The sequence below is a fragment of the Oncorhynchus mykiss genome, chromosome 4 (assembly GCF_057628025.1).
Source record: "Oncorhynchus mykiss isolate SJ-2025 chromosome 4, ASM5762802v1, whole genome shotgun sequence".
NCBI lineage: Eukaryota > Metazoa > Chordata > Actinopteri > Salmoniformes > Salmonidae > Oncorhynchus > Oncorhynchus mykiss.
In genome coordinates, this window is record NC_143025.1 from 69,348,212 (window position 1) to 69,373,353 (window position 25,142).

Sequence of the window (25,142 nt, forward strand, 5' to 3'; positions counted from 1 at the left end):
TGCAGAGGAGAATGTAAATGAAGGAGGGTAGGTAGCTAAAAAGAGATGCTCCTCTTTTGATTGCGAACGCAGCTTATTAGTGTGATGCAACTTCCCCGAAAGCTGGTGATACAGGCGGCCTAAGTTGGAAATCCGTTGAAATGTTCACCCCTGGCGCTGTAGCATGGCTGAAGGCTGTCGATAGAACGCCCTTGGTGTTTGTTTTAGAGGTTATGTCAAGTTTTTTGTCTGTACACATTTGTTTTTGCTGCACCCTCAGTGTGCCTTAAGTTGTCTTGTGTGTTTTTTAGGTGCTTCGCTGCCTTGGGGGATGTCTCCAAAGCTCGCTTTCTGAACCAAACTAACAACATCGCTGACCAAGTCTCAAAGGAATACGTACGTACTGTAGTGTGTTGGTCTGTCATGCTTCGCCAGTCCACACCTCCCTTCATAACTGGCAGTAGATATACTGAGTAGTGTTGGAGGCTCTAGTTTGGGTCCATCGTCATCCAGGCCCTGGGTTGGAGGCAATCCAATCCAGGTGTCCCATCTGGGGCCACGGGGCTCAGCCCTGGGTGTCTGTTGGGGCCCCTGTGTGGGTCTCTCTGCCCCCTGGAGCATGGACACATTGGCACCCCTGCCAGCACAGCTGCTCCCTGACTGGCCAGGCCAGTCAATCCATCCATTACATCACTCTGCTCCACTGGGCTATTAAACTCCATTAATGCTAATCACACCATGCATGCCCACACACGCACCCCCAGCACCTGTTTACCATTGTTGAATGCAGGGCGGCCTGCCCCAGTCTGATAGAAAGGACATGCCATTCCCTGTAGCCTTTCAGATCCATGTTGAAGTTGGTCTTATGTGACACTTGCCTTGTCTAATCTCCAGGGTGGTGATGGTACCGAGTTCTACCAAGTCAAAGCACGCCTCGCCATGCTGGACAAGAACTACAAACTGGCTGAGATGTACTATATGGAGCAGGTAGGAGGGTGTAACTTGAATGTTGGAATGTCTGTCTAACACTATACAACTCAGTGAAGCGTTTGGTCTGTAGGGAAAGCATGAAGAGCCTCCCCAGTCTCACCGGGATGTGTGTCGATGTGTTGTGTGACCGCTCTGTAGAATGCCATTGATGAGGTGATGGAGATGTATCAGGAGCTTCACATGTGGGACGACTGCATCGCTGTGGCTGAGTCCAAGGTAAACGAACACTGAGAGACTGTACTACCCGCACACGGCATTGTTATTTTATCAGCTATCTGCAAAAAAAGGAATAATAATAACAGAGATTTTCCCCCATGAAACTGTGCAACATAGCCCTTATTGAAGGAGTGTCTTCCCAGGGCCACCCAGAGCTGGACAACCTGCGTCACAGCTACTACCAGTGGCTGATGGAGACCAACCAGGATGAGAAGGCCGGCGAAGTCAAGGAGGGGGAGGAGGACTTCACGGGCGCCATCAACCTCTACCTCAAGGCGGGCCTACCGGCCAAGGCCGCCCGATTGGCTATGAGCCGCGAGGAGCTGGTCACCAACTCTGACGTCATCAACAGGATCGCGGCTGCCCTCATCAAGGGAGAGTTCTATGAGAGGGTGGGTGTCATGACTGCTGCAAAATCACACTGCGAACTCGGCGGCTGTCGTTACACGAGGCTTCTTCAAGACGAGTATCGTGTCCAGCGACAGAGTAAAAGTCTTAATGGAATGAGGTGAAAGGTTGCTTAGATCCCGACATGCGCTCCTGATGGAGAGGCCCAGAGCGACTCGGAGTGATTGTCTCGCAATGAGATTTGTGTGTAGTTGGTTTGTCTCTGGTAAGGCAGGTGAAGTTGGTGCAGAGAGAGACAGATGTGTTCTAGCTCAGTGTCTCTGTGTACAGCGTGAACCTTTGTTTCCTGCCTGTGTCTCTGTGGTGGATGACTCCTCTCCTCAGAACCGATGTCAGGGAAAGTGTATGTCTGTTTTAATAAAGGATGTGTCTGGGAGGATGTTAGTCGGCCTTCTGTTTTTCTCTCGGTCTGCTCTTTTTCTCTTGCTCTCTCTCTGTTTCTTTCTCTTTCTGCTCTTGAACCATCTGGTTATGGACCAGAGGCGCTGTAAGTGACTTAATGAGAGGGAGGAAGTTGAGTTGAACTAAGTAACTTCCTCTCTCCCATGATCAGGCAGGAGATCTGTTTGAGAAGATCAGGAACAACCAGAGGGCTCTGGACTGCTACCGCAAGGGTAACGCCTTCAGGAAAGGTAGGCCTGACACAGCACTGAGGGCGAATATAAGAATGAATATCGCCAGTGTGTAGTGGTTAGGACGAGACCATTCATACAGTATGTATTAGTTATTTCATTAATAGCCCAGTCATTATGCTGTTGACTGAGTTGGATATGAGTTTGGAGAATACATTGTGAACTGTATTGACGTTAATGTAACTGAGACGTCTTTCCCTGAGCGGAGCTGTGGAACTGGCTCGTGTTGCCTTCCCGGCTGACGTGGTGAAACTGGAGGAGGCCTGGGGAGATTACCTGGTCCAGCAGAAACAACTGGACGCCGCCATCAACCACTATATAGAGGCTGGGTGAGTCAGCGCTGCTGTCTGCCCATCACGTACTACAAGGAGGGAGGGAGGAAGAGAGGTGTAGAGGGAGTGATGGAGTGACGGATAGAGATGAAAGGAGTTGGGAGGCAGGAGGAGGTGGTGTGAGGGGTTTGTTTATTGTGAAGTGAATGATTCATTTCCTGTGTAATCAAATGGAGGTGTTGTTCATTAGGCAGCGCAGGGCTCCAGTCCCGAGGGCAGGCTGCTTTAGATAGCACACTGGATGCTCATTGGATGGCTGGCCCTCTGGTAATACTGTGGTGGTCTGACTGACTGGCATAATGGGCCTCTCTAAAGCTCCATCCCCTACTAATCACTTACTGCTGGGAATCAACACAGGAATCAACTGAAGAAATAACCAATAAAAGTGGTTTGACAGGATTGTAACATTGAGTCTTAATTGCCATTCTAGTCTTAATTGCTCCCTGGTTGGGCTGGACATAGCCTATTAGTTGTTCCAAGTGGATGAATAAAGTTGCTTTGTATTGTATTCTTTGATTAGTTCTATGTCCTTTGATGGTGCAAACGCCTCCTCTCGCCCTCTCCTCTACCCCCCTCTTCTCCTCTCCTCTACCCCCCTATTCTCCTTTCCTCTACCCCCCTCTTCTCCTCTCCTCTACCCCCTCTTCTCCTCTCCTCTACCCCCCTATTCTCCTTTCCTCTACCCCCCTATTCTCCTTTCCTCTACCCCCCTCTTCTCCTCTCCTCTACCCCCCTCTTCTCCACTCCTCTACCCCCCTCTTCTCCACTCCTCTACCCCCTCTTCTCCTCTCCTCTATCCCCCTCTTCTCTTCTCCTCTATCCCCCTCTTCTCCTCTCCTCTACCCCCCTCTTCTCCTCTCCTCTACCTCCCTCTTCTCCTCTCCTCTACCCCCTCTTCTCCTCTCCTCTATCCCCCTCTTCTCCTCTCCCCTATCCCCCTCTTCTCCTCTCCCCTATCCCCCTCTTCTCCTCTCCTCTACCCCCCTCTTCTCCTCTCCTCTACCCCCCTCTTCTCCTCTCCTCTACCCCCTCTTCTCCTCTCCTCTACCCTCTCTTCTCCTCTCCTCTACCCCCCTCTTCTCCTCTCCTCTATCCCATCTCTTCTCCTCTCCTCTACCCCCCTCTTCTCCTCACTATCGTAGTTGTTCCTCGAAGGCCATCGAGGCTGCCATAGGGGCTCGCCAGTGGAAGAAGGCGGTCCATATCCTGGAGTTACAGGAAGACCGGTCAGGAGGGAAGTACTACCTGAAGATAGCCCAGTACTACGCCTCCATCCAGGAGTACGAGGTAAGAGGAGGGAGGGAAGGAGAGAAACGCAGCCTTATTCCGGCTGTTCTGATGAGTCAGGGGCCTTGCAACGTGGCAGCTGGCGATGCCTGCTTATTCCAGACCTGACTCCCTGCTGCCTCTGTGCTGCATGTTTGCATAAATTAATTGAAGTATTGATGCATTACTTACTTTGAGAGCTGGAATCCACAGAAAGGAATGTACAGTATGTCTCTCTCTCTCTCTCTGTGCGAACCCAGGTTGCAGAGCCCCTGTTTGTGAAGGGAGACCACATCAAAGATGCCATCGATATGTACACGGTGGCTGGGAGGTGGGAGCAGGCTCATAAGGTATGCATCCTCCTCAATGTCCCGTCTTATCATCTGGCTCGCCCAGCTTAAAATGGCAGGAAGTTGATTGTAACAGGATACACTTCTGTGCTTTCTGTGTTTAGTTGTGACAGGCCTGTGTGTTCTTTTAAAGTGGGATGTTATGCACAGTGAATTGGAATGACAATCACAGTGAGTTAAAGTGACGCTTGGTACGGTGTCCATGCACACTCACACACATTGTGTCCTAGCTGGCAGCGAAATGTATGACCCCAGAGGACGTGTCGACTCTGTACATCAGCCGAGCCCAGGACCTGGAGGGAGAGGGGAAATACAAGGAGGCAGAAAGGTAACCTCTCTCTTTCTTTCTACCTCATCTCTTCCTCCCCACTCTTCTTCTTTTCCTCTCTCTCTCTCTTTCTCTCTCCATCCTCTATCATTCATTACCCTCCTCTGTTTTCAACCCGTATCGACCAAAACCCTGCTGCCAAATTAATTATGGATTTTATCACGGGCAAAGTTTGCTGACATTGGGCTACAGGGGCCTGATTTAACAGTCACTTTATCCAGAACATTGTCTGTTGCAGTTCAGGTCAAGGTTCTACTGCAACAAATTGACAAACAAAAGTGTTCAATTGCTGTGCATTGGTAGCAAATTGGACTTTAATAAGGTGCCCTGGCTGCGTTGTGTCTGAAACATAATCATTACACCTAACTGAACAACCCCTCTCGCCCTCTAAAGGAGCCTGTGCCTTTCCATATTAGACAGAGTCATCTCCCTCACACGCTGCCAGCCTGCCACAAAGACAGTGTGTCACCACGTGCCCCCAACTCTGTGTCATCCCAATACCTGTCTATTTTATTGATCGCTACTGTGACAAATGTGGAGCAGAATTCATCATCAGCAAAGGGCAACTTCATTTTGTGATGAGAAGTTATATTTTCTGCTCGTGCTTAATTTGCGGTTAATGTAATCAGAGATTAAGAATGACTCCATTTTAGTGCAGAGCAATGCAATCAACTGTGTGTGTGACTGGAATATTCGCAGGCTGTTTGCGACAGTGGAGGAGCCGGACCTGGCCATCACCATGTATAAGAAGAACAAGATGTTTGACGACGTGATTCGACTGGTGGCCAAACATCACCCAGACCTGCTGTCTGAGACTCACCTGCACCTGGCCAAGGTCGGAGATAGGGGGCGCTGTCGAAAGAAAAAACATAAATATCATATTGGTATCAATTTGAAAAATATCTTATGAGAGGGACTCGATGTGGTTTAGATTAGCCAGGATAAATAGTTTGTCAGGTTACTGAGTCTGCGTTGTCTAATATTTGTTCCAGGAGTTGGAGACAGAGTCTAGGTTTTCAGAAGCGGAGTACCACTATATGGAGGGCCAGGAGTGGAAGGGTGCAGTCAACATGTACCGTGTCAACGACATGTGGGAGGAGGCATACAGGGTACGTGTCCACGTTAGAGCCTGACCGATATGTTTTTTTGTGTGTGTGTAACGATATATCGGTCGTGCTCTAGCCCACATCACAAGTTGACTTTCGTCTCTCGCTGAGAGTCCCTGAGATAGTGAGTGTCTGTGAACAGCAGGACAGTGTGACAGTGTGATTATGACGCCCCTGGCTTGGCCTGTAATGCCGTATCGAGGACAGTGGTCTGTGCGAACACAGCAGCACAGGATGAACGTGTTACACTGCAATACCTCTCACTGCTTACAGGCCTCCTAACACTCTCTGTAAAAACATCACCACCTGGCTGCAACTCTGCTACTTCGGCTTCCTCCTTTCTGGCCCTCCACTATACTATAGAGGCACATACACTGAGTGTACAAAAACTTAGGAACGCCTTCCTAAAAGTGAGTTGCACCCCTTTTTCTCCTCAGAACAGCCTCAATTCATCGGAGCATGGACTCGACAAGGTGTCGAAAGTGTTCCACAGGGATGCTGGCCCATGTTGACTCCAATGCTTCCGACAGTTGTGTTAAGTTGGCTGGATGTCCTTTGGGTGGTGGACCGCTCTTTAAACACATGGGACACTGTTGAACTTGAAAAACCCAGCAGCATTGCAGTTCTTGAAACGCTCAAACTGGTGCGCCTGGCACCTACTACCATACCTGTGTTCAATGGCACTTAAATATTTGGCCTTGCCTATTCACGCTGATTGGCACACATACACAATCCATGTCTCAATTGTCTCAAGGCTTAAACATCCTTATTTAACCCGTCTCCTCCCCTTCATCTACACTGATGGAAGTGGATATAACAGGTGACATCAATAAGGCATCATAGCTTTCACCTGGTCAATCTATGTCATGGAAAGAGCTCCTAAAAGTTCCTAATGTTTTGTACACTCAGTATAAACACACACCCTCTTTAATTAACACTCAGTTGCACATCCATTTATTAAGAGCTTCACTACAAAAATGCCATTCATCTTGCTCTCTCTACAGCGATCTCCTCTCTCACAGTTTCTCTCCTCTGTCTCTCCCCTATTTGGCTCGCTCCCTGCTCTCAGCATGTGCAGTGAGCGACACGTGAGGCGGTTGATGGTGGGAGCTTCGGGCGTATGAATCTGTTGTTCCTAATCCTCTTCCCCTCCTACGTGTGTGGCAGGTGGCGAAGAGCCACGGGGGAGCCAGTGCCCACAAGCAGGTGGCCTACCTGTGGGCCAAGAGTCTGGGAGGGGAGGCTGCCGTCAAACTGCTCAACAAGTTCGGTCTGTTGGAGACCGCCATCGACTTTGCAGCAGACAACTGGTGAGCAGATCGATGCACTGGACTGCACTTTACTGTACTGCCTGGAACCCCATGCTCTTCAATATTCCTTTCATGTTTAAGAGGTGATTAGGAATGTCCCTGTAGTCAAGTGTCCATCACTGGGAGGTACTTGGAAGTATCGGATGTATTTGTTCTCTGATTGACTCAGTATGAAGCCTATGCAATAGCCTGAAATGTTCAGCAACACAGAATTTGAAAATGTCTTTATTTTCGCTTTTATTGTGGTGTTTTACTCATAGTCTGAAGCATTGAATACTATAGGCATAAGCTGTTTAAGACCTTCCCCATTCGTTCCTAGGACTCAGTATTGATGAAGCTGCTGTACCTCTGTGACCTTGACTAGGGAACTGGTTTTGACCCTTCTCTTGTCCTCCTCCCAGTGCCTTTGACTTTGCCTTTGAGCTGGCTCGTCTCTCCACCAAGAACAAGATCCCTGAGATCCACCTGAAAAACGCCATGATGCTGGAGGATGAGGTAACATATATATACACACACACACACACCACTTCCAACTCCTCCTCTCAATCCCAGTCACACACTCATTGTCATTCAAGGTTACTCTGCAGCTTGCATCGTCTCAAAGATTCAAAAATATTTACTCCGTTGCCTGCCCAAATTTGGGTCTGAGCGCAGTGTTTCTCCCTTCTCCAGCCATTAAATGTCACGCATGCATTATTAATCCCTCCACCACCGAGCACTGAGCCGTGATGTTTCATTTTTCAAGGGCAAGTTCGCCGAAGCCGAGTCGGAGTTCATCAAAGCGGGGAAGCCAAAAGAGGCAGTGTTGATGTAAGTGTATCAGGAGCTTTTCTCTTGTGGCGTTGGCATGTGTCCCCTACAGAAGTCAAAGCTTCAAGCCTTCCTGAGTCGACTTCAAAAGGAGCGCTGGTGCCAGCACAGCTCTTGCCTCTTCCCCTTCAGAACTTCCCCTCACTTCTCTGTACATTGGTTATAGACCACCTATTAAGTGAGTGTGAGATGATGTGATGGTGCAGGCAGACAGGTTTGGTTGGAGGGGAGCTCAACTCTCACACAGGTAGCAGAGGAACTGGAGCCCTGTCACCGAGACTGTTTGATGTCTGCTTCCTGGAGAGGGGTGGGGGTGTATAGGGTGGGAGAGAACTGTACTCTATACTGTAGACAGACCTACAGTATGACAGGGCTACTGGAAGATCACAACATTAGTGTTTTTAGTGGCATATCGTCTGGCTAATATAAACTGGAGTTGGAGCCCTTTAATTAGAGTGTTTGCTGCCTGCAATCTGATAAACAAAACGTTGAACTTGAACCTGTAACAAAACGAGGGAGGTTAAATCACAGCCCGGTGTGTCTCTTACAGGTACGTCCATAACCAGGACTGGGTTGGAGCCCAGAGGGTGGCGGAGGCCAACGACCCTGACAGTGTATCAGACGTGCTGGTGGGCCAGGCCAAGTTCTGCTTCGAACAGAAGGACTTCCAGAAGGCTGAGGCCTTCCTCCTCAGGGCTCAGAGGCCAGAGCTGGCCATCAAGTACTACAAAGTAAGAGACTGGGTGTTTCTCAATATGCGTTACCGTGCTCCGATCACGCATATTAGAACACGGAACGGCAAGTTTCAACTGAAAATATTGCCAGGATTGTTGAATTGTTGTAACCACTTAAAAACCGCCACAAAATGTATTGCAAACAATGGTGGCTGGTTTTGAGCTGAAGCGAGCGAAAATCTCTGACTTCAGAAGGAGAAGTTGCCTACTCACATCTCATATGTTGCCTGACTACGATATTTGATCTCGACACATGCATTTTTATGCATTCTACTAAACAGTCTCCAAATAGACTTCCATAAAAAAAAATGTTTTACTGGTACCGGGGGACCTTCAGACACCTGTGGGCGTCCTAGAGCAAAACAACCTACATGTACAGTGCCTTCGGGAAGTATTCAGAACCCTTGACTTTTTCCACATTTTGTTACATTACACCTTTATTCTAAAATGGATTAAATAAAAAAAAGTTCCTCAGCAATTTACATACAGTACCCATGGAGTCCACCTGTGATACATTCAATTGATTGGACATGATTTGGAAAGGTACACACCTGTCTATAAGATCCAACAGTTGACAGTGCATGTCAGAGCAAAAAACAAGTAATGAGGTCGAAGGAATTGTCCGTAGAGCTCCAAGACAGGATTGTGTCGAGGCACAGATCTGGGGAAGGGTACCAAAACATTTCTGCAGCATTGAAGGTCCCCAAGAACACAGTGGCCTCCATCATTCTTAAATGGAAGAAGTTGAGAACCACCAAGACTCTTCCTAGAGTTGGCCGCCTGGCCAAACTTAGCAATCGAGAGAGAAGGGCCTTGGTCAGGGAGGTGACCAAGAACCTGATGGTCACTCTGACAGAGCTCCAGAGATCCTCTGTGGAGATGGGAGAACCTTCCAGAAGGACAACCATCTCTGCAGCACTCCACCAACAAGGCCTTTATGGTAGAGTGGCCAGACGGAAGCCACTCCTCAGTAAAAGGCACATGACAGCCTTCTTGGAGTTTGCCAAATGGCACCTTAAGACTCTCAAACCATGAGAAATAAGATTCTCTGGTCTGATGAAACCAAGATTGAGCATCACGTCTGGAGGAAGGCTGGCACCATCCAGTTTTTCAGCAGCAGGAACTGGGAGACAATTCAGGATTGAGACAAAGATGAACGGAGCAAAGTACAGAGAGATCCTCGATGAAAGCCTGCTCCAGAGTGATCAAGACCTCAGACTGGGGCAAAGGTTCACCTTCCAACAGGACAACGACCCTAAGCACACAGGCAACTCAACGCACTAGTGGCTTCGGGACAAGTCTCTGAATGTCTTTGAGTGGCCCAGCCAGAACCTGGACTTGAACACAATCAAACATCTCTGGAGAGACCTGAAAATAGCTGTGCAGCAACGCACGCCTTCTAACTGAACTTGAGAGGATCTGCAGAGAAGAATGGGAGAAACTCCCCAAATACTGGTGTGCCAAGCTGTAGCGTCATAGCCAAGAAGACTGCTGTAATCGCTGCCAAAGGTGCTTCAACAAAGTACTGAGTAAAGGGTCTGAATACTTATGTAAATGTAATATTTCCTTTTTAAAAAAAATTTAAAACCCTGTTTTTCGCTTTATCATTATGGGGTATTGTGTGTAGATTGATGATTTAATTTAATAACGTTTAGAATAAGGCTGTAACGTAACAAAATGTGGAACAAGTCCAGGGCTCTGAGTACTTTCTGAAGGCACTGTACGTGTTTGGGAGAGTCTCACCTTTCCACAGAAGGTCATATTAGCGTGTAGCCCAAAGTGTTGGGACGCTACAGGCAGAAGTTGGTAGATCGGCTGTACCGACTTCAGACGCGTCCCAAGACGCTCGTAGAGCAAAACAGAGAAATCCATGGTGTTCGTCTTTCTATAGAGGGGTCATAATAGTTTGTAGGCCAACCTGACGACTTTGTGCGAAGACCGATTTTCGTGATGTCTCATGGTCTGACAAACACCGCTCTAGCTTTGTCACCTTTCACTACAGCTGCGGAAGTGCAACATCGGCAGATACGGTGGATTGAGAAGCGTCCAATGGAACTAAACAAATATCTCTAGTTTAAACTGACAGATTTTTATGGGGATTAATGTGTTATGTTAATAACATTTCTGTGGAGGCGCGGACATCGACTCTAGAGTTTTTTTTTTCAATCAGAGGGTTCATAATCAAGTCAATTCACCATTCCCTGTGTTCTGCTATCTGGTGGTAGCTTTACAGAGAACACTACAGGTTAAACAGAATACTGCGCTCCGCAATGTTTTCATTCCATAATTCACACTGGTTGTTTTGCTGGATGTGCTTCGCAGAGTTTGGTGCCCCCCGGGTACTTGAGTGTTGTTGTTTTGTTGTCTTAGGACGTGGAGATGTGGAGTGATGCCATGCGGATCTGTAAAGAGTACCTCCCCAACAAACTGAGCGTCCTCCAAGAGGAGTACGAGAAGGAGGCTGCCAAGAAGGGCTCCCGGTGAGCAAAACACACAATAACACCTGTGTTTTTTTACATCACATGTTCCTGGTTATTTTAACGTTTTAATAACTCGGTTTGTGGTCTTGGAGAGGCAGAGAAAATGTGTCTCAATGTTACATGTTAAACGAGAAGGAGAAGAAAGAAAGGGCTATGTACACACTGTTGTGATGTGGTCTGTTATTAATCTAGATGCACATTGGGTCGGTGCGTTATTAAAACATGGCAGCTTTTTATCCTAAATTAAATCCATAATGAGCAGCTAATTAAAGTGCAGACACGCAGCGCCTCTATCCGTCTCCGACCATCATTTCCCTGCTTTTAATGACTTGTGGGAAAACATCAAAGGCATGTCAAAAGGACAGGGGGGAAAAGGAAGGTAGGACATTTATGTTGCACAGTCTTCAGTTCAGGCCCCAATTGAGAGTAATTTGGCCCTCTTGTACTGTCAGTCATGCTCAGTTGAGAGCCAGAACTCTCTAACACATGTTGCCTTTCACTTTGACTCTTGTCTCTGTCTTTAACATCACAAGGGTTGGGTTTGTAGCGCAGTGGAAGAGAGATCTAAGATTTTAATGGGGGAAGTCTGTGTGCAGGGCACTGTGTAGAGCAGGGGTGTCAAAGAGACGGCCAACAAGGGGGTCCAATAGGGGGGTGAAAACAAACTCAATATACTTTAAAATGACTAAAACCAAACCGAAACGGTGTATAAATGATAATGGACCTACGTTCATACAGTTTCCTGAAAAATGTCCAGCTCGCTAATAATCACTGAAGTGAAAACTAGACAGTCAGGGAGCATTAAAAAAAGATGGATAGAGGACCATTTTTTGCACGTTTTGACAGCGAGAAAACTTAACACATTTTCAGTGCAGCCATCCGGACCTCGATGAAGACCGAATGTGGCCCCCGGGGGCAAAATGTATTGTATTTGCCTTCACAGTAGTGTCTTAGAATACTTCCTTAACTTTAACATCAACAGACATGTACAGTTTTATTTCTGTTCTTAGAATGGGCTTCCTAGTCTTTCATTCCAGCTCTGTTATTCCCTACACATCCATCTGGTCCCTCGGTTGCTTAACAATGCAGCTCAGTTATAGTTAATTCATAGTGCCAAGGTTCTGTGTCTGTGTGTGTTCTGTGTGTGTGTGCAGAGGGGTTGAAGGCATGGTGGAGCAGGCCAAGGAATGGGAGCTGTCTGGGGAGTACGCCCGGGCTGTGGAGTGTTACCTCAAGGTCAAGGACTCCACCAACGGGCCCCTTATGGAGAAGTGCTGGATGAAGGTGCACAAAAGAACTCCACGACTGGCAATGAATGTCACTATAACCTAACCCACACGTGCTGTCCTTACAAACCGACTGGTGTATGACACAAGCCTCTATCTGTGGCCTTGGATGACTGTCGTGCCATGTGATGTTCCCTGTGTGTTTCTGTGACCCAGAGTGGAGTGCCTCATTGTTTCCTGTGTATGTAACCTCCCATAGGCTGCTGAGTTGGCCATCAAGTTCTTGACCCAGGAGAGAGCTGTGGATGTCATCCACTCTGTGGGCCCTCGCCTCACCCAGCTCAGGAAGTACAGTGCTGTAAGTCCCCACAAACTTTCTGCTGTTGATCCCTCAATACTAACAGGCTTTTGATATTGATTATTTAGTGTTATTTTGTAAATGCATGGTTTTAGGCTGCTGTATGTCAACAGGTATGTGAAATTTTATTGGAAAAAATGCTTTTTAGAAAGTATATTAGTATTGAGTGTAGCAGACAGGTATCCAACCAATGATTTTGTAGACAGGACCCCTGTGTCGCTGATACAAATATTTATTGGACAAAACTACATTCAGAAACAGCTTTTTATTAATCTAAAGGTGTGTGTGGAGGCCGTTCTGCCAACGGAAAGCGATGGTTTTGGTGCGAGTGTGTTGATTGAAAAAAAGACTTCCCCAAACCAAGGCGTCCATGTTTTATGCCTCGTCTCTGGCGTCCTTCAAGAAATCTTTTGAGATGCCAAATGTTTTATTTTCCTCAGGCGGCTGAGCTGTACCTCAACCTGGACCTCATTAAGGAAGCCATAGATGCATTCATTGAGGGAGAAGAATGGAACAAAGCCAAGAGAGTGGCCAAGGAGCTGGATCCAAGGTGAGCCTGTCGGCCAGGACCACCACTACGGCTCTGCCTGGTCGCCCCTAACAACAAGCCTAGCCGGCTAGAATACCTCATCTGTCATTAGGCTACAGAAAGAGAAAACACACAGAGGCCTCACAGGCACCCGTCAGCTGTTGCTGCCTCTTGAAAACAACACAAGGCCTAGGACAGAGGTAGCTCCAGACCTCCAGTTAATGAATGGGATGAGATTCCTGTTTCATCTATTCTGAATGTTACATTATAGTCATTTAGGATCTTATCCAGGCTGAATGACAATAGCTAACTTTACAATGGTTTAGTTATTTATTGTACATTTTGTTGAAGCCTATTCGATTAGACAATGTGATTGCGAAATTCACACGGCTGTTGTCATGCTTGACTTAGCCGTGTCTCAACAGCCCTGCTTGCTCCCACTTATTACTGTGATGCCAGTCTCATTATGCTGCTTTAGTACAGTGCATTTGTGTAGTGATTTGTCTATCTGGGGGACTATTACATGGTTGCATTGCTTCCGTGTACTCCAGCTCCTGAACAGTCATCCTACATAACGGAGGATCATTTACTTTCCTTCTACATTGTGTGTCTGTCCTAACGGCTCTGTCTGTTGGAGGCTTGAAACACTCAAAACATTCAACTCTGGCTGAAAATTATAGTCCTTATCGTATACTGTAGCTGTTTTATTTGATTCTTGATTGTTTTCAAGCGCTTTGAGATGAAGTTAAATACCTTTTTTAATCGTAATATATTCGTGTAGGTTTGAAGATTATGTGGACCAGCGATACAAAGAACACTTGAAAAACCAAGGCCAAGCAGATTCGGTAAGTAGCTACAATTGAACGATAATACGTATCGCAAATAATAAGCCGATTTCTCAGTTGTGCCTAGCAAGTACAGTATAACTTACAATATCCGTTTTTTAGGAATAAGCTTGTGATTTTTGCGGTGGTGTACTGTTAAGACGTCCTATCATGCCACAGCGTATGCCCACCTCTAATTCCTCAACTCTCCCTGCCTCGTCCTGCTCTGCCCCCCTACTGTTGGTAGGAGATCATTGAGATGGTGGCCTATATTCCATCCACTCAGAAATCAGAGCTGAATAACTAAATGGATCCACAGTTCTTGTTCTCTTTGTTTTGCCACATCAATGTGGCTCAGTAGCACTGACGTCTCTAGTTGAATAAGGAAGTCTGCCTGCTGAAAAGAGAATGGCATATTTCGAGGGACTGTGCGGATTGTCTACATAATGCACCAAGACTTCATAATGTGGGTGTTTGTAACCATCAGGCTGGTTTTGAGACGTGTTTCAAAGTTTCAGAAAGCAGACTATTACAAGGCTTCATACCATTACCTTATAAAACTACCAAATGTCCTTCTGTAGTAGTTTTTCTCGATAAGTATATACTCTTAACCACTAAATGGTGATCTTCTCTGGTTTTAGCTGGTAGGAGTGGATGTCATGGCAGCTCTGGACATGTATGCTGAGAGAGGCCAATGGGAGAAGTGCATAGAGACGGCTTCCAAACAAGTACTGTGTCTACCTTCAACACTCCTCCTTTTAGTTTAATTGTCTTTCATCCTTTTCACTGTATCTTCAGTTTCATTCCCTTACTGTTTTTATTTCTGTAATATTTGTAGAGTTACAAAATCCTCCACAAGTATGTGGCCCTGTACGCCACCCACCTGATCAAAGAGGGCCGTGCAGAAAAGGCCCTGAATCTGTACGCCCAGCACGGAGCCCCAGCCAACCCACAGAATTTCAACATCTACAAGAGGATGTTCCTGGACCTGCTGAACCTGCTGGGTAGAGACAGCGCTGAGTCCTTCCGCATGTGGGCTGACCTGAGAGACGTCATGCTTCTGCTGGTGAGTACAGGACCAGAGAGAGACAGGGGACTATAGTGACAGTATCTGGTCACAGTGTATAATGACCATATTTGATGTGTATGGGTCGATTTTTCATGGTCTCGTTGTCTAATCTGTTTGCAGTGTGAGAACCTGACCAAGTCTTCGGATGCCAACTCTCCTGCCCACGAAGAATTTGAGCAGATGCTGCTGATCTCTCACTACTACGCCATACGATCCGCTGCCAACGGGGTTGACCTGGTATACATACTGTACTCATCTTTTATTTTACTCAGCCTGTTTTTGTATAGTATTAGCTGTGGTACACACTCACATCCCCCATCACTCTCCTCTCCATCCGTCCAGGTCAGCGTGGCTGCCAAGCTGTCCATTTCCCTGCTGCGCCACACGGAGCTCATCCCAGCTGACAAGGCCTTCTACGAGGCAGGCATGGCTGCCAGGGTAAGATAACTGCTCATATGAGCCTCAGCCAATCACGGGAAGCAGAGAGGGGCTTGGGGGGGTTGGTGTTGCTAGCCCCATGGGAAATATTTGGCTCAATGTCCCCTGAGTCTGTCTGTGCTCCAGGTAGACCCATTGGAGGGGTTATGAATAATTTTGTGCATAAACTGCATTGTGAAGTAGCCTATCGTCCCACGTTCAAAATGAAATTATTTGTGGAAATGTAAAATCTGTTTTTTTCATCTTCATTATTGGCATTTAGTTGTGAATGGCAGGTTGATGATGATAAATGTGATTCTCTCTACAGGCTTTGGGCTGGGAGAACATGGCCTTTATTTTCCTCAACCGCTTCCTGGATCTGTCTGATGTGAGTCTCCACCCAGCTTTACCTGAGGGGGTTTCACCTCAGCTTTACCTGAGGGGGTTTCACCTCAGCTTTACCTGAGGGGGTTTCACCTCAGCTTTACCTGAGGGGGTTTCACCTCAGCTTTACCTGAGGGGGTTTCACCTCAGCGTTAACTGAGGGGGTTTCACCTCAGCGTTAACTGGGGGGGTTTCACCTCAGCTTTACCTGAGGGGGTTTCACCTCAGCGTTAACTGAGGGGGTTTCACCTCAGCGTTAACTGAGGGGGTTTCACCTCAGCGTTAACTGAGGGGGTTTCACCTCAGCGTTAACTGTGGGGGTTTCACCTCATCTTTACCTAGAGCTGCAGACTATTTCATTGAGCATAAAATCTTCACAAGTAGCTTATATGATCTATAGCAATATAGATTTCATCATAACAACAGTGGTATGAGTAACTATCCCACATCACATTTTTGCTTTATCCATTGTGTTTTAATTAGATTGTTTGAAGAAGAGATTGTGAGTGAATGTTGTCTTGGTGCCTGTTGTCTGTGTTGTGGTGTTTCCAGGGGATAGAGGAAGGAAACTTAGATACTCTGGACCACTCTGATTTCCAAGACACTGACATCCCCTTCGAGGTTCCTTTCCCTGCTAAGCTACACGTCACTGTAAGGCACAAATTGATTAGTTGTGTTAGTGTTAGTTTGATAGCTCTATATCATTGTGTGGTTATATTGTTGGCTTTGCTATGTAACTATATAATGACTGTGTGTAATGATGCTGTACTGGGACTATCCTGTGACAATAGGCTGCGATTGTATTATTATGAGTCTGTTGTTGATCTTGTTGTCGTGTCCCAGGATGCCCAGCGTGAGGAGATCCGTGACTGGGTGTTGACAGTGTCCATGGACCAGCGGGTGGAGCAGGTGCTGCCCAAAGACGAAAGGGACACCTACGAAGCCTCTTTACTGGCAGCAAACACGGGCATCCGCTCCCTGCCCTGCGTCATCACAGGTAGGTGGGAGAACCCCCCCCTACAGAGCACCTTACCCTCTCCCGTCTCTATTGCATTACCCTGGTGTCTGGGACTGTACCATATCTACTCCAGGGGCGTGAAAAGTCTTGGTGGGTTTGTATGAGGGGGCAATTACTGGAGAGTCTTTTACCTTGGATAATTATTTCATAATTCAAATTTATTTTTCAATCAAATTTATTTTATATAGCCCTTCGTACATCAGCTGATATCTCAAAGTGCTGTACAGAAACCCAGCCTAAAACCCCAAACAGCAAGCAATGCAGGTGATGTCATGTTATTACTGTTATTTGCTTGCATTCACATGGTTTCATATGAACCCCAACATATGTGGTTCTTCAACCTAACTAGTTGATGGGAGGTGAGAGTGTATATTGTACTGGTAGGCAGAGCAGAGGTGCTGTCCAGGGTGCTGACTCCTGCTTGCTCAGAGGAGGCCTGCGCCAAACCTAAATGACAGAGTGAAAAGAAGGAAGCCTGTACAGAATACAAATATTCCAAAACATGCATCCTGTTTGCAGTAATGCACTAAAGTAAAACTGCAAAGAATGTAGGTAAGAAATGAACTTTTTGTCCTGAATACAACATGTTATGTTTGGGGCAAATCCAACACAACACATCACTGAGTACCACTATTCATATTTTCAAGCATTGTGGTGGCGGCATCATGTTATGGGTGTGCTTGTCATCGGCATGGGTGTTTTTTTAGGATAAAAATAATCGTAATAGAGCTAAACACAAGCAAAATCCTAGAGGGAAACCTGGTTCAGTCTGCATTCCGACAAACACTGAGAGACAAATCCACCTTTCAGCAGGACAATAACCTAAAACACAAGGCCAAATCTACACTGGAGTTGGTTACCAAGACGACATGGAATGTTCCTCCGTGGTCTGGTTACAGTTTTGACTTAAATGGGCTTAAATCTGTGGCAAGACTTGAAAATGGCCGTCTAGAAATTATCAACAACCAACTTGACAGAGCTTGAAGAATTTTTTTCAATAATAATGTGCAAATATTGTGCAATCCAGGTGTCCAAAGCTCTTAGAGACTTACCCAGAAAGACTCACAACTGTAATCGCTGCCAAAAGTGATTCTAACACGTATTGAAATAGCAGAACATGTATTGAAAAAAACATTTCATCCATTTTGAATTCAGGCTGTAACATAACAAAATGTGGAATAAGAGAAGGGGTATGAATACTTTCTGAAGGCAGTGTCACTGACAAGACACAGTGGCGTATAACCGCTAGTTTACAGTACAGAGATGCAGTGCTATCCAGAGATACAGGGACAGACTGGTCTCCCACAACACCCAGAGGAGTGTGTTGTGTTCATGGAGGCAGTTAACAGACCCACGTACGATGGCAGATCTGTTAATTGGTTGACTATTAATATGAATGCAATCATAATGAAAGCTCTCTCTCTATGCAACCCAGGCTATCCGGTCCTGCGGAATAAGATTGAGTTCAAAGGACCTGGCAAGGCAGCAAACAAGGATGACTGGAATAAATTCATAATGGCCACAAAAGTAAGGAGTTTTTTTTTAATGTTAGCTCTGGAGTCTACATAACTGTGCTTGTTACCTCCTCTGCTGATTTAGCTGCTAGTCCATCAGCCCTTAACCGCATGAAACACTTGGTTTGATTTATTATGAATCCACATTTTTGATCACGGGCACTCACACAGGTTTAGAATGTTACACTGTGTAGAGTTGAGTCTTAGGGGCCAGACACCATTTCAGTGTGTTTCATCATTCTTCCTGTGTGTGATTTGGATTGCGGAGGTGTGATTAGTCCATTTAACTAATGTCCACAAACAGAGATTTAAAGACCCACTTTTTGCATGTATGCCTGCTCGCATGCACACAGAGGCACAAATACACACTGCGCGCACACACACACACATAGTCTTCCTTGTGGTTCCCTGTATGTGTGTGATCTGATATGTGATTAGCTGGTCTGTGTGTGTCCTCCTCCCAGACCACTCACAGCCCGGAGTGCCAGGATGTGCTGAAGTTTGTGAGTCAGTGGTGTGGAGGGCTCCCCGCTTCCGGCTTCTCCTTCCACTGACAGGACCAGGCTGCTGAAAACTTCATCTCCGCCCAGTGTACCACACACCAGCGTACCCAACACTACAGTAACTTACCATCTGCTCAGGGCCACCGCCTTCTCTGAATTATTGAATCCATCCTCACTCCTCTCCATCTCCATCTCTGGTTTGGTTTTAGTGTTAAACAGTTCACATTATTCCATAACGATAGACTGATATGAGATTACCTGCTAAGTTACTGCTTCATTCATTTCTACAGTGCTGACATCAGCACAGTCCGTACCGGCCTCCAATTGGTTACTTAGCCCCTGGTGCCAGGTTCCTGTGTCTATATCATTCAGCAGAAAAGTCCTCCTCTCTTCTTTGTGACCTTTGTGATGTGTGTTTTTCTATGTTTGAGTTTTTCATTCCCATTTTCTCTTATGCTCCTGGTAGTGTAGGAGGAATGGGGTAGGCTACAATCAACGTGTGTGTTTCTATTTAGTTGAGAGACTTTAAAGATGCCTTTACGCTTAAGGTGATGTATCTTTATAATCAGAAGTGCTGTTATCTGTAATTAGTGTTCTTTGTTCTGTGTTTCTGAATGATAGGAGAATTTATCATAAAGCACTTTAGAATTCTGTATTGGCTTTATGTATTGTTGGTTTATATGCAGTTTTTAATGTATTTCATATGTTGGAAATATAGTTAAATAAAAAAATATTCTGAACCAATTTCTTCTTTATTAGACTTATAATATAAGTAAATGTATGTCCACCTGGGAAATGACTATACCATTAGGCCCCATTGATTTTGCTAATTTAGTTTGTGCACCCATCCAAATACGGATCATTGACTTCTTCCCAACATAATATAAATATATTTTTATGAACATTTTTATTTTAAGAGATTTCAAGTGATTGTGTGAAAATTATAAATTCACAGAACCGAGGTCAGCACAGCCGCTGTGTGATGGGCAGGTCTTGCATTGAGTGTATGTATCTCCTCAGAAAGGTAGCACCGAGATATCGTCTTTGTCCAAATCTTTCAGGGAACCCACCCTATGTTTGTCTTCATACGTGACAATGTTTTTTTCCTCAGCATCTTTCTATGTTGGTTATTTGTTTAGGCAGCCTACCATTTTATAATCCTTACAAATTCTTCCAGAAAACCTATGGTATGATATAACTGTTCCGTCCCAAATTATCTGATTTTATAATTAGATTAGCCTATACAAAAAAACTATAACCCGCGCCTATAAAGGTTGAATTAAATACAGGCTTATCCTACCTCAATGCAGTGCGTAAAACCATACACAGTTTACTTTTACGCACCGTCAAATGTGTTTCTCACAGTGCCTCCTCAGTTAAGCTACTTCCAAAAATAAAAAAGAACGCCTAGTTCACCAAATTTTGCCATCAGTGTCCGCTCTAAATTGGGCTATTAGGTGTTTGAGGCCTAAAAATTCAGAAAAGCGTTGAAGAAACTGAGGGACATTCAACTATGAATACGGACTGAACTGTCTCAGATATTGCCTGCGTATTTAGAATTATACATAACGTTCCTTTTGTCACAATATGTTTTAATTGAAAGTCAATACAGCGTGTCATATACCAAACACATATCCACATGTTTTTAAGTTGCCTAGGCCTAATAGAAATCAGTGCATTGAAATAACTTTTTTTGCCCAAAATGAAATGGGCCTAATGTGATACATACAGGCATGTCAGGCCTGTGTAAAATGTTACTATCAAATTGGCATAGGGACATTTTACATAATTTGATGCAATATTTTCTTCATCTGTTTTAAATATGATAGAATGGCAGCCTAGGCCTAGTCTTTGTTTTTTCTTGCGATAAGCATCTGAAATCTGAAATCCTGTTTTTATTTTTATTGCAAAGAAACCGAATAAACTAGCCTTAAAACAACTTAAAATGTAAGCGTCTGAATGGACACAAGTTAACAGTCTTCATGCTATATTATAGATATGTTAAATTTGAATAGCCTGCATGAATAATATTTTTTTCAACCAAACGCGCTCATTGCTTTGAAATTGGTATTAGTACTAGGAGTTATTATCTCAAACTACAATAATCCGAACTTTTTACCCTTCGGTATTGTTGTACTTGTAATCACTCTTTGTGGGTTTATTTATTAATACAAAGGCCTAGAGGTAAAACATAAACGAAACAAAGTATAAAAAACATAATTTTTTTCAGAGGAACTTTTCAGAGGAACCCTTAATTGGGCTGACGTTCACACCATATTGCATGGAAAAATTGCAAATTTACAAATGTAGGTTATGCTCCTTCGTTTGATTTGCCTGCAAAAAGATACCTGGCGTCAACATTGAATTTCTCTTAATTCAGAATCTGTCGAAAGGAAGAATACTATAAATGACAGATGTATTAAACGTAATACAAGCTATGCCACTATTTACGTTTGTGATAATGCACTTTACCACCAGAAACATTTCAGGAATGTTGTCAGAAATATAGAAAATTAGTTGCATTATGCAAATGTTAACTGTCAGCATTCTGCATTGCAGTTTGACAAACCATTTTATAGTTTCACATTTGTGGATTGTCTGAACATAACGCACCCCCAAAAAAGCTAAACTGATGCGTAATTTATGTGGTTTAACAAAATATATTCTTAACATTATTTTGTGCATTGTGATATTTTATTGCCAACAGATTGGTATACAACAATAATCATAATAGCAGAACATTGCAAAATGTGATCCATGCAAAACGTAATCCACATAATCCACAACCCTTTTGTGAATCTCTGCTGATATGAGAGAATTTAATCACTGCGTTTTGCATGGCTGAAAAGGTCGTTCGTACCACATAACTGCACAATTCCTCTTACTCTGACCTGAAACATGTAAGACAAATGCCTACTCTATTCTATTTGACATGCACTGCTAGGCCGCACTACTATTTCCTCCACACGAATTGTCAATGATGTCCTGATTTCTACTGTGAATTTGCTTTTACGCATCTCAGGTTGAACATACATCACGAAAAACGTTGTGCACATTCATGCTTCTTTCTTTCCATTATAGGAAGTTTTGCAATCCATTTCACAGGCCTCCACTAAATATTGTCATGTTAATTTGCATTTTATTACCATCCAGAGTCACTTCTATAGCTTCTACGTGTCCCAGTGAGGAAACCATAAAGCTCTACATTTTCCTACTCCACCCTTATCCGCAAGACGCAGCGTGCTCCCTTCTATGGATGAGATTTCACCTCGACTTTACAGCAGGCTATAGCGGAGAATTGAATGGCGCGCTCCAATCGTTTCCTGCAAAATGGCTAACACAACGCACATGAAGGAACCTTCAATAAATAACTTTCAACTTTGGAAGTATGAGGCTTGTCTGACGATCCATTATAACGACAAAACATTTAACGCACACTCAACGCACATCTCGATGATATGTACCCTCTCTCTTGGCATTCACCGCGTGCCTTAATTGTATGGTCATTTAAATCAAGGTCCGCTGTGAACACGAGGAGAGACCGGGCCCTTTTAGTCTTTCTCTGTGTCAGTGTAACAGTGTAGCTACTGTATAGTGACATCTGCCTGACGAGTTTCAGTGCGCGTGAGGAGGGAAACCTTGAAAGCAGCGATCTTGCACCAATATGTTCGACTACGTATTTCACCAGCTGGCGAAGGGCCTTATCCAATAAAGTAATGGGCGTGCATTGTCATTCACTGTGGCATTACTGTTACCCCTTGTCATTCACTGTGGCATTACTGTTACCCCTTGCGGGGGTAAAGATGCGGGTGGACATGACAAATAATAAGACTAAACTCTACTGATAAGATAAAAAGACACACAAATAACTGTTATGTCATATTACATTAGCCTGAATATCCTGGCAGTGGTAACCTCCCGAGTGCATGAGATGTAGGCCTAGCCTATTTTATTATTTATCTTGGATATAGATGGCGAGATCCATGGTGCAACGAACGCCAGGCCCAAGTGACAGCAGCGAAAAGACAGGGTTTGCTGGTTTGCTGCAGTCGGTCCTGTTGCTAAACTCCCACAAAAAAAATAGAAGAGGGCCCATCTGGCTTCTCATCAGCTTTGTCAAGTCTTGCATACGTTAAAATACTAATGACCTAGATAGCTCATGCACAATGCAGCAGAGGTAGGGGGGGGGGGGGGGGGGGGGGGGCTGTTGGGCTCAACGAGAGTCATCCCCTCCTTTTGTGGGGGTCGGGCGGGCTGGGTTAGGATGTGGAGGGACTGAACGCTCCTGCATCATAAGGGGGTACGCTCAATATTGAATAAATACAGTGGGAGATACAATTTGGCAAAGCTGACATACACACACATTGGTTTTGGGGATAAACAGAAGCCATATTGACATAATCAAGAATACATTGTCACGTAACGGAGAAGGTGCTAAATGTAAAGAATATAGGCTAGTCTATATAACAACAATCCCATTTTTAGTAGGCCTAATAGCACTTTATTTAGGCTACAAAAAGAACGAAAAGCATGCATATTTAGCCTACATAGGCCTAAGGTCTATGCGGATTTAAATGAGTTGTTCGCCCTTTACAAAAACAGAATAGTGTATCAAAACGCAGAGGAAAACATATATTTTTACATTGCAACAATTCAGCGGAACAACTTACAGAAATGCCTTGCCGAGATGCCTTTACAATCAACTCTCATTTCCCCCAAACCAACATCAAAACAGTCCGTACATCCGGTTGGGTACCAAGGATGATCTCCTCCGCTGATGATGCTGAACAAAAATGTCCTGTGACATCGATTCTGCTGTATTGTCTGCGCGCTGCAAAAGGTGGAAATTGGTGCCATGACGAAAACACCCATATATTCCACTGATTGTGCTCTAAAAGACCCTCCGGACCTGTTCAAAAGATGGGCAAAATGCTAAAAGGATAGGCTACATCTAAGCGACACACTGAGAGGAGAGAGCTTTGGTGCAGTCTGGAGGCAGAGCCAGCCGAGACTGTCATGCAAAAGCGTCTGATGCAAAGAGCCATCTGACAGAGAGGAGGAGAGCAACCCAGTTTATCATCGCCGTGCACAGCTTAAAGCGCGGTCCCCCTGCTCCTCTCCCTTGTGCTGTTCATCCACTTCTCATATGAGAATTATTCAGAGAGGAAGAGGTAGCATCTGCCGGTTTACTAAACAAATCGGAGGGGTTTCGAAATGGGACGCTCCAACTCCCCTTTTCCCTCACTCTTGCAATTTACATTACCGAGATTACCAGTTTAGCTATACACCTTGCAATATGCATAAGGACAATAGACATGTTGTTGGGCAGAAAAATACACCCAATTTCCACAATTATTACATTTTGCATTGACATCATTTTTTCTGCTGACAATAAATTTACCATCGACGTGTGAAAACAAATGTGATATTCGAATTCGTTTTTATAGGTAACATTTTCAATTAGCACGAAAGTCTACCGTACGAAATATATGTAAGCCATACCATAATATATAGGGGTCTAATGGTATAACCACGAATAAGTGTAGGCATAGCCTGATATGGCCAAAGTCTGTCCTTTTTAACAAAATCTGGAAGAATGAAGTCACCATCTCTCTCGACTATATCTCGGCTCTTGCGGAATGTACAATTATCAAATTGCACGTTTGCCTGGTCGAATAATGAATGATTTATGTTTCTCAAGACCTGTGTCCATGTAGGCCTATACCGTTGTATTTTCATACTCGTCTAATCATATGTTAAATAAATATTTAGCTAACATGGCGAGAAACCTTCATGAAGTTTTGGGAATCAAAATATGCCCACCCCAAATGGTCCGTCTCCATATGGCCTGTCATCTGTTCGTTCTCTCCCCCAACCCCCCACCCGCCCTGTCCTGTCCTGTCCGGTCCCATACGAAGCGGATTGATTTATTGTGATTCTTTCGTTATTCATTCGAACGTTGAATTAAATGACAAAATATTTTTTTCGTTCAAAAAATAACAACGTATGCCTAGTCCGAATGATAAGATACATTGAACTACATTGAAAAGGATCAGGCTTAATTGCGTTACGAATAATGCACATTCAAATATCAATGTTCTACTATTTTCAATAATGTCTGTAATATAATGCATCAGCGGCTCAGCCTAAGGCGGTAGCGCACTGCAGAACAAAGGCGACGTTGTAGTCTAGCTGCACCATACACCCAGACCTATTCAGTTCTAAAGTGAACACCCGTGCATCTGCCTGCATTTGGTTGAGGTCACCAGAGGTCTCCTTATCCCCCTCTCACGCTGCAATATTATTACCCAAAGGGTCGTCTGCCGGACGCGTGCCTCCCGTGAGCAGATTCGACGCGC

General features: G+C 44.9%; 1 protein-coding gene across 1 annotated transcript in view; it reads left to right on the forward strand.

The window, feature by feature from the left end:
- The window catches only part of ift172 (intraflagellar transport 172), a 28,405-nt gene extending 8,882 nt beyond the window's left edge, over positions 1–19,523 (forward strand). Inside the window, exons 19-47 of the mRNA XM_036975844.2 lie at positions 291–375; positions 874–966; positions 1,108–1,185; positions 1,329–1,577; positions 2,147–2,225; positions 2,434–2,554; positions 3,700–3,844; positions 4,084–4,173; positions 4,404–4,501; positions 5,201–5,336; positions 5,494–5,610; positions 6,775–6,917; positions 7,319–7,412; positions 7,663–7,727; positions 8,278–8,458; positions 10,832–10,941; positions 12,096–12,225; positions 12,427–12,525; positions 12,966–13,075; positions 13,836–13,899; positions 14,520–14,606; positions 14,717–14,944; positions 15,068–15,184; positions 15,290–15,385; positions 15,693–15,752; positions 16,301–16,399; positions 16,592–16,745; positions 18,202–18,293; positions 18,745–19,523. Of these exons, the coding sequence (XP_036831739.2) occupies positions 291–375; positions 874–966; positions 1,108–1,185; positions 1,329–1,577; positions 2,147–2,225; positions 2,434–2,554; positions 3,700–3,844; positions 4,084–4,173; positions 4,404–4,501; positions 5,201–5,336; positions 5,494–5,610; positions 6,775–6,917; positions 7,319–7,412; positions 7,663–7,727; positions 8,278–8,458; positions 10,832–10,941; positions 12,096–12,225; positions 12,427–12,525; positions 12,966–13,075; positions 13,836–13,899; positions 14,520–14,606; positions 14,717–14,944; positions 15,068–15,184; positions 15,290–15,385; positions 15,693–15,752; positions 16,301–16,399; positions 16,592–16,745; positions 18,202–18,293; positions 18,745–18,834 (3,310 nt within the window). The 3' untranslated portion in view covers positions 18,835–19,523. The remainder of the gene's footprint in view (positions 1–290; positions 376–873; positions 967–1,107; positions 1,186–1,328; positions 1,578–2,146; positions 2,226–2,433; positions 2,555–3,699; positions 3,845–4,083; positions 4,174–4,403; positions 4,502–5,200; positions 5,337–5,493; positions 5,611–6,774; positions 6,918–7,318; positions 7,413–7,662; positions 7,728–8,277; positions 8,459–10,831; positions 10,942–12,095; positions 12,226–12,426; positions 12,526–12,965; positions 13,076–13,835; positions 13,900–14,519; positions 14,607–14,716; positions 14,945–15,067; positions 15,185–15,289; positions 15,386–15,692; positions 15,753–16,300; positions 16,400–16,591; positions 16,746–18,201; positions 18,294–18,744) is intronic.
- The last annotated feature ends 5,619 nt before the right edge of the window (positions 19,524–25,142 follow it).